Raw genomic sequence first — 9,238 nt, forward strand, 5'->3', positions numbered from 1 at the left:
CTGTGTTGACTTTTTTGTACCAATTAGTGTTCCTGCTTTGCCCTTCTGAGGAGCTCGAAATGTTTGTTGACATGGTTCCTACGCACCTTGATCTGGGTGTCTGGGGCACTCTGAAGTTAGGGATCATGGATCACATTTCTATATCCTGCATAATCTTAGGCAGATTATTGATTTACTAAGCTAATTTTAATATATTTTCTTCTTTTTAAAAATATATCTGGTTGTTACAGGGTCTCACTATGAAGCTCAGACTCATAGTGATCCTCCTGTTTCCAGCCTCCCTGGTGCTAGGATTACAGGTGTACGTCATTGTACCCAGACTCTGTGGCCACCTCAGCCTGCCCTGGGGGTGGGGTTGGCGTGTCATGTCACGCGGGGGATCAAACCGAGGTCCATGCTCTTGCCTAAGCTTGCCTAAGCAGGTGCTTTAGTCTGCTGAGATATCTCACCAGCCCTTAATATATTTTCTATTTAGATAAAATATGGTTTTCTACATATAATGATCCATACACATTTACTCAGCACTCTGGGATAGAAAAATGAATATAACCAGGTGTAGCACAAACGGAGGCTGAAACAGGTTGATCCAAAGTTTGAAACCAGCCTGGACAACTTCACTTAGTGAAGCTCCCCTGTCTCAAAATAAAAAAATAAAAAGGTCTGGGGATGCAACTCCGTGTGAAGGCCCTCGGCTAATCTTAGTACTACAAAAATAAAAAAACAAGAAACAATGGCAAGTCCCACTTCCAGGGACATAACAAGCACTGTGGGAGCACAGAGTGAAAAAAATGCTGAAGAAATAGGTCAGCGATAGAGAAGTAACACAGAGTGGGTCTTGAAGGATGAGTAGGGAAAGAACAAGTGGGAAGGGAAGGCTGCCCACATATCAGAAAACAGATGCAGAGAACAGAGCCCATGGAGTGCGTTCAGGGACTCCTCAGTGGTTTAGCTGGAGGTCTGGGAATGAACAGTGAGGCTGAGAGATGAGGCTGAGAAGGAACCCTCAGAGCTCGATGGAGCACAGCGTGTACCTGGAGGAGGCCGGTAGGCAACTGGGGGCTACTGCGATACAGTAAGCTGGGAAACAACGGTTGGAAAGTACCACTTTAGATTGGGGTGGATTGATGGACGGTGAAACTAGGTGGGTGGGATGGGAAGCTGAAAGGCAATGGCAAGAGACGACAGAGATCAGAACACTGGCTGTGGAGGGCAACACGGCGATTCAAGTGGAAACTCTCTCTTTTCCTCAGGAGTAAATAGCAAAGGCTGCTAGAAACGTCAGAAAACTATGATACAGTATTCTTTAAATAGTCTGACATCTCAGACAAGCATAATGGCAGGTAGAAAAAGGACCAGTGTAAGGAATGAAGAGGTATGAAGTGAGAAAACCAAACTGACAGGATAACTGAAAGTAGAGAAGGTCAGTTTTTTCCTAAGACCTTGCCAACCACGTCCTTCTCAGGAATGAGAAGAGTGGAAGAAGGATGGGATTCTTGGAGGTTCACACTGCCTCAGCCTCACCATGTGCTTATTGTGTGATTTCAGTCTCCATCTTTCCATCTGTGGATTGAGTGTAACACTTTACTTCTGTAGGGTAACAGGATCAAGTATGTTGTCCTCTGGTCTCTGAAGAGAATTAGTTTCTATGGCACTTAAGCCTATATATATATATATATATATATATATATATATATATATATATATATATATATATATAATCAGACCACTTGCCAGGCAGGTGCTTGTACCTGCTGATCTATATCCCTGGCCCTTGAAAGAGCATTTTATAAAGAGGATCACTTGGGAAACAAACAGGACAATTCTAAGGGTATTTGGGGGGAATTTTCCACTTTTTCTGCAAACATAAATACGTGGTATTTTCAGCTCCAAGAAAGTCTAAATTACCTCCTTGTGAGCAATGGAGATGAGGGCTGAGGAGATAGCTCAGCAGATTAAGAGCCTGCCTGGCAAGTGCGAGGTCTTGAGTTTGATCCCCGGTACCACAAAACAAAACAAAAATCAAACAAACAAAAACCAGTGGAGAGGGTGTCTGTTTTAAAGAAGTCTGAATTCTCAGAGTGATCGTCTTTAAGCAATGTAAGTTTCCAAGGAAAAGGAACTAAAGCAAGTCATCTTTTTCCTGGTTCCTACCTCAGGAGCATTTGCATATTCTGGGGTTATTTTGTTTGTACTTTCTTGTTTTGCTTTGGTGGTGCTGAGGCTTGACCCAAGGCCTGCACACACTGTACGAGTGCCCTAGTGCTTGCCACATTTCCAGCCCAGCATTTGTGTATTTTGAAATACAGTGAAACCGTGCTTGTTGCACTCTTCATTCCAAATTCATGTTTGAACATCAAAAAGTTTGAGAATTGAACACAGTTTCCATAAGAAATAATTGAAAAGCAAATAATTTGTTCCAAGGCCCAAAGCTTACACTTAAAAATTCATTGTTCCAGGATTTTAACATATTTCACAATGATTTCCTTCTTTAACTCTGCCATGGCTCTTGCAGCTTTCCTCCTAGCTTTACTGCTGGTATTGCTGACTTCCTTTGGAGCCATGGTTACAATATGTTATGCAAATGAAGTGCACAAGACAAGGCACAGTGAGGAATGTCTGAACGCACTAACAAGCCCGGCGTGCTGGGGTGAGGGCGGTGCTCCGACGGAAGCGTCACCCTGTCGTGTGACTCCCTCTCAGCCTGTGTGGGTTTTATCAAGTCAGATTTTTGGTTGACTACGGAGGGAAGTTACAAACACCAAGCAGATTTCTTTTAATTTTTCTGCTTGAGGAGGAGAAAGTTCGAGTTTGGAGCTGTTCAGCAACCGAGGCATCACTGTATGCTGGTGGGACTCGGAAACAGGCCGCGGACCGCCCTGCAGTTCTCGGGTCAAGCCTCGATATTCTGCTAGCAGTTATGTCTGAGAGGTGCTAATTTTTTATTTTATGATACTGTAAATTTTATGTTTTAGATGATTGTAGCGTTGGGGAATTGAAACCGAACTCTAGTTTGCAAGTGGAAACCGCGTGGTCATAATCAAGGTTAGATGAGACCTCTTTGTATTTTACTGCTCAACAAGGTGTCTGAGGCCTAGGAGGAGGAAGAAGCACTTGGCATATTTTTCTTTTTCTTTCTTTCTTTCTTTCTTTCTTTCTTTCTTTCTTTCTTTCTTTCTTTCTTTCTTTCTTTTTTTTTTTTTGGTACTGGAGATTGAACTCAGGACCCTGTGTTTGCCAGGCAGGTGCTTATTCTACTGAGCTATTTCCCTGGCCCTTGGCATATTTTTCTTAAATATGGTTTGTTATGTGTTGCTTCTCTCTGATAATATTTTACACCTATTCACTATAAAAACTAGCTTAAGAAAATATTGCAAAAAGCAGCATATTGGGCTGGGGAGATCCGTAAAATAAGTGCCTGTCTGGCGAGTGCAGGGTTCTGAGTTCAATCTCCAGTACCACACACACACACACACACACACACACACACACACAAAGTAGCATATGTCTAACTTCTGTGAATCAGAAAAAACAAAAAACAAACAACAAACTCAAAGAGGTGGGTGCCTCCCTCTTCACCCACTCTCCCCACACCCAACCCCTGCCTTCTCTCTCTTCTTGGCCTTCTGTCTCCCAGGTCTGACCCACCGGGCCCCTTCTCTGTGTGTCACTGTAATCATGCTGCCAGCAGCGAGGTTCCTTTCTTCCAGGAACCTCTTCCTTGCAGAGCCTGTGCCAGCCGGAATCTCCACCTGCTGCCCTGCCAGCCTGACCCAGACAGCCCTTCCGGGAGAGGCTGAGGAGGTCAGGGAGAGGAGCACGCGGGTGGGCTGGTGGGAGGCAGGAGATGAGAGGTGGGGAGTTAAGCAAACAGGGAAATAGGTGTCTGAGCCGCTTCTGGTGGCCCTCCGACAAGCTGTTTACCTTGCACGGTGAGGTACGCTGAACTCTCCACGGCCCCCTTTGGGTTGGTGGCTCTGCACTGATAGACACCTTCATCCTCCTCTGTGACTCTTTCAATAAACAGCGTGCTGTTTCCTGGTCCTAAAATAATTCCTGAGGGGTGAGAGATGTTTAGATTAGTGAGCCTGAATGACAAACAGAAACAGCTACTTCGATGACCCAAGTGTCTTCCTATTCTTCTGCGTGCAGACAAGGAAATCCGAGCTCTTGCTAACCTGGGCGGACAGTCAGTTCTCTTTCTCCAAGCCTTTGCTGGCACCTGCATTGCTCAGCAGCACTGCAATCTCCGGCTTTGGAAATGCACATATCCCACTCAGTAGAGTGCTCTGAGGGGCTGCCCTGAGTGCTCTGAGGGGTAGCCCAGACTTGAAAGGTGTGGCATGTTTAGTAGTGACAACTACATTCATACCATGCCCACTGTGCACTCAATACCTGGAATTTATAATCTCCCTTTACAAAGGAGGAAACTGAGATACCCACAAGGTCTAGTCACTTGACCAAAGCTTGCAGTTTCCTCAGACACACATCTGTGGCTCAGGGGTCAAAGGAAATGAAGTTTCCTTTGTCACACAGCCTGATGTGTGGTGTAGTATAGTGGCCAAGAGCCCAAGCTATGTTTGAATCCACACCTTCCCCAATACAGCCTTTATCACTTAAGACCAGTTACTTAACCTTTCTAAATCTCAGTTTTTTCAATCTTTTTTTCCATAATTTTATTGAGAGACATATAGCAATGAGACAGTTTCAAATCAAATTGGTAGGACAGTTTCAATAATTAACACATTGCATACATTCTTCCTAGTGGTTATTTGCTGTACAAGACGCAGACATGATATCCTATTTACAAACACTATTAGAACAAATCTCTCTATTCATTAAGAGAATGTAACTATATATCTATCCTAACCATTTTGAATATACAGATACAAAATGATCATTCATCTGTATCCCTTTTTTGTTTAGTTCTATCATTTGAATATTATAGGTGTGTTAACTCAGCAAAATATTCTAAAAGAGTCCAGTAGTACATAATAGTATTGGGTCTTCCACTTCAATGGCAGTGTCAGAAATTGTTGACCTGAGTCCCCTACAGCTCAACATAATAGCATGACTTTACTTCTTATACTTTGTTTTTATACTTTTCTGCTGGATGGTTAAGACCAAGATAAAGCAAGACCTATGCCACAAGAATTGTAGCTTTTGGATCTGATAAGGTCAGTGAAATCCCCTCAGGATTTCTCCTGAGATCCTGTACCTCAGATTGTAGAACCTTTGTCAATGTCAGGATGAGTCATGGCCATTGCTTGGCCAATGTGCTCTCTGTGAAAGCTGGAGAGAATGTTTTCTCTCCATGTGACTCTCCTTAGGCACACTCTACATCATCGATCACTTTCCTCTTTGGCTCCATAACCTCTTTGATCAGAAAATTTGGGACACTACTGAGTTACATGATGTTACAGTACAAGTTCTCATATGTCCTGAGTCTTAATTGACCTTGGAAGGCTGGGCCAAAATGTTGGCTTTCCTTGCAGCCCTCCTTTCTCTCTAATTTTGGTCTGCAAACTTAGGTTGTTAACCATCCAGAAGACAAGCTTATTGTTATTACCATACAACCTAGGCTGTTAAGCTTAACCTCACTATCTATCTGAATATCAAACATCTTAGGCATAACAGTTTCTTCAATCTTAAGATAAAAAAGAAAGCAATTCCTGTGTAGTAAGTGTGAAAAGTAGTGACAAGTGCATAGCAAATAGTGAACATTTGTTACAGACTGAAGAGTGTGGTGTGATGCAGGGAGCACTGAGTTCTCAGACCCCTGAGAGGCCAAAGACCTGGTGGCTCTATACCTGGCACTATCACTGAGCGATTATTGACCATTTCCTCTGCTGCCAGTGCATGTTAGAGACTTTGTACAGCAGGGAAAGTCATGGTGTCTGTTCAAGAGAGAAAATTTATTTAAATTTCCTGTTTCTGTGTGTCTTTCATTCATAATCACAGGCACATACATAAGCACACATTACATATTTAATAAGTGAGGATGAATAAATGTTTGAACCACATACCCAGTTAAGTGCACAGTGTGGGAAGGGGCAGAGAGCAACATGGATGGATATACTCAGGGGAGGCTGTGTGGAGGAGGTGATCTTGGATGAGATGGGAAAGATTGGCAGAGGTGTGGTGAGAAAGGAAGGCTTGAAAAATGGCATGATGTAGAAGCCAGTGTACATGGGGGCTGGTTCTTGGATAGTAATAAAGTGAGCCAGACTAGCCTCCAGTCTATATTTTGTTAGTTTAAATAGTTTATATTTTCCTGATTCCAAAAATATAACCAAAATAGAAATTTTAAGAAATATCTGAAAGCATAAAATCTGTTTTTAAAAAAAGACCAACAAAACACAATCCTATCTCTTCTTAGATGTGGTCACTTTCCTCTTATTTTTGTGAACTTCTACATAATTTGTTCCTCATATCACAAATATTTTTGAGCTCCTTGTACATACTAGACAGTACTCTATATGCTGGTGATACTATAACAAGTGGGCAAGTAAAATTTTTGCCTACAGAGATTTTAAGTTTTAGTTTTGGAGATTCCTAAATCACATAATTTCAAGGATCAAAGGTGTCTATGAAGACCAGAAACCAAGTTGAAGACCCTGGGAAGACTGAGTCATCTGAGGTCCTGGAAAATAGCACTTTAGGTTATTTTACTTGGGGGTAGCAAATATGTGGGCTCTGAGGGCAGAAATGAGCTTAGGAAGCAGGACAAGGCCACTGTGGCGAGCTCAAAGCAAGTCAGCAGGAGATGAGAACTAGGGTTGGAAACATGCCTCAGTGGTGGAACACAGGCCAACATGCCCTTGGAGCTAGGCCAGAACTTGGGGGGAAAAGGGAACAAGACAGGGTCCAGGTCATGAGTGAGCCGGGAGGCCACAGTAAGGGCTACTCTAAGTGCAGTCTAAAGCTGCTGGAGGTATGGAAAACTCTGTCGGTGGCTGCTGAATTTGTCCATTGAAAGACGTGGTGGTTTGGCTGGAGAGACTATGTTGCAGTAGTGAGGTTTAGGGGCTTTGGGGATTTTTTTTTTTTAAGGCAACACCAGTCAGTTTGCTTATGGGCAGTGTGTGATACATACAAAGGAGTAGTAGAAGGTTGGCCTCCAGGGCAAGGATCTGAACAAGTGGGAGAAAGATGGAATCTTTCCTGAGAGGGCAGGATTGGAGAGAGCAGATTTCAGAGAGAAAGATCACATTCTGACCCATTGGGCACACCATAAACTTGAGATGGCTTCCACACACTGAAGTTTAAATTTTATTATATGCTTAGGAAGGAGGTCAGGATAAGAGCCAGTTATAGAATCGGAGGAGAGAAAGCAGGCAAGTCACAGGCACAGAGATAGGCATCATGAACAGAGAACTGAGGGAGATGAGTGAAATCTGAAGGCTGAGCCCAGAAAATTTGAGTAAGAGGAGAAAGCAGTCATAGAGTAGGAGGAGGACCCCAGGAAGTGATGACAAAACCTGGGGAGTATGCATTCTAGATCCCAAGGAAAGCCCAGGAGAGAGCAGTGAGCTGTGTTCCATGCTGCAAGGGACTACAAGGACCCACCCAAAATACGCCACCCCAGATGTGACAGCAAGACATCTCAGTGATGCGTGGCAGAAAAGGCCCACCACGGTTGCAGCAGGAGAGGGGAAGGTGCTGGTGAAGATGGTGAAGGGAGGTTTGCTTTCATTGAGGTGGCTGGAGAACAACATAAGGTCAAAAAATTATTTTTCAAGATACAGAATTTTATAGCATGCTTATTTGGTGACAGTGATGCTCTGGAAGACAGGGAAGTTGGCGACTCCGGGAGGCAGAAGAAATAATACCAAGAGCAGAATCCCCGAAGAAGTGTGGGACATGGACTCAGTGACCAAGTTGACTTTGGATGGGAGCAGGGACACTTAGTTCATTTTAACAGGAAAGATGAGAGTTTGAAGGGAAAGGTAGGGTGGAAATTTTGATGAGACATTTTCTCAATAAACTGGTGCTATTCATTTGCTAAAGGAAGAGAAAGGAATTTTGGAGCTTTGAAGAGAGAGGAAAGAAGTGTGAAGTAATGTTTTAGGGAAAGAAAACAAAATCCTTAGTGAATAATCATAAAATTGCTTCTAAATATTAAACACTGCTTCTTCCTTAGTATATATTGTATTTTTCTATATCCTTATATATTTTTAACAGTTATCTATCTTATGTACCTATTATAATTTTAATCATTTCCCTGTTATTGACATTGATCATATTTAATAATTTATAACTGTAGATATGAGTATAATTAACATCTTTAGGCATAAATATTTTTCTGTATGTCAGATTATTTCCTTAGGATATATTCCCATAAAGAATTCTGGGTCAAACACATTTGATCCATATTGCCAAATTGCCCTCCAAAAATTATATTTGTCAACACTTCTATTAGCAAAGGATAAGAGACTTTTATTACTGTTTTACCAATATTGAACAATATCATCTTAAAAGAAAAAGCTGCAAAACTTCGGTGATTTGATAGCTGAAATGATTGTTTTAACTGGCGTCCTTTGGACATTCCTGTTTCCAGATCACCTGCTTTGAGTATGTACTGGGAAAGGTGAGTTGAGATGAAGGAGAACTTTGAAATCTTGGTTGAGGCAGGAGAGAGGCAGGAAATGACACAATGGAAACGGTGTTTAGGGAAGTTTAGTCTGCACTGAGACTGCGGATGGGCTGGAAGGAAAGAGCAGCCACTGGAAGTCCAGCTCCCACTTGTAACCCAGGTTGTCAAACCTGGATGGTGGGAAAGGAAACAGAGAGGAAGAAATGGAAGCATGTTTGTAGAAACAGCCTACAGGAATTGATGCTTTCTTGAATGAAGGAGTAGAGATGAGTTCAGTATTTTAAATCCAGATGACAGGAAAACATGAGCACACTTACAGCTTTGACTAGCTCATCGATTCTCTTTGGAGGTGTTTCCCCACTGTGAAATAAGGATAATAATTGCTCTGCCTATTTCATAGTATTCCTATGAGAAACAACTAAGACCATTTAAGTGAAATCTTTGAAATGTTAAAGTATAAGATATTGTATGCATGACAGTCATAGAATAGAAATTAAATTAAATGCAATGGGCAGGTGATGGGCAGGGTTATTTACAGTAGCAGCTGACACGCTACCTATCATCTCTGTCATTCATATCCCAATTTAACATCATAAACAAAGTCAAAGAACTTCAAGTTACCATCCTTAGTGCTTTATATATATA

The 9,238-nt window shown here is 42.2% G+C and overlaps 1 protein-coding gene across 2 annotated transcripts in view; it reads right to left on the reverse strand.

Moving 5' to 3' along the window:
- Flt1 (fms related tyrosine kinase 1) overlaps window positions 1-9,238 on the reverse strand; it is a 199,401-nt gene that overhangs the window by 70,542 nt on the left and 119,621 nt on the right. For both annotated transcript variants that reach the window (XM_023715112.1, XM_023715111.1), the window contains one exon: window positions 3,922-4,053. In XM_023715112.1, coding sequence (XP_023570880.1) covers window positions 3,922-4,053 — 132 coding nt within the window. The remainder of the gene's footprint in view (window positions 1-3,921; window positions 4,054-9,238) is intronic.

This window comes from Octodon degus, unplaced genomic scaffold (assembly GCF_000260255.1).
Source record: "Octodon degus isolate 3935 unplaced genomic scaffold, OctDeg1.0 scaffold00038, whole genome shotgun sequence".
Taxonomy (NCBI): domain Eukaryota; kingdom Metazoa; phylum Chordata; class Mammalia; order Rodentia; family Octodontidae; genus Octodon; species Octodon degus.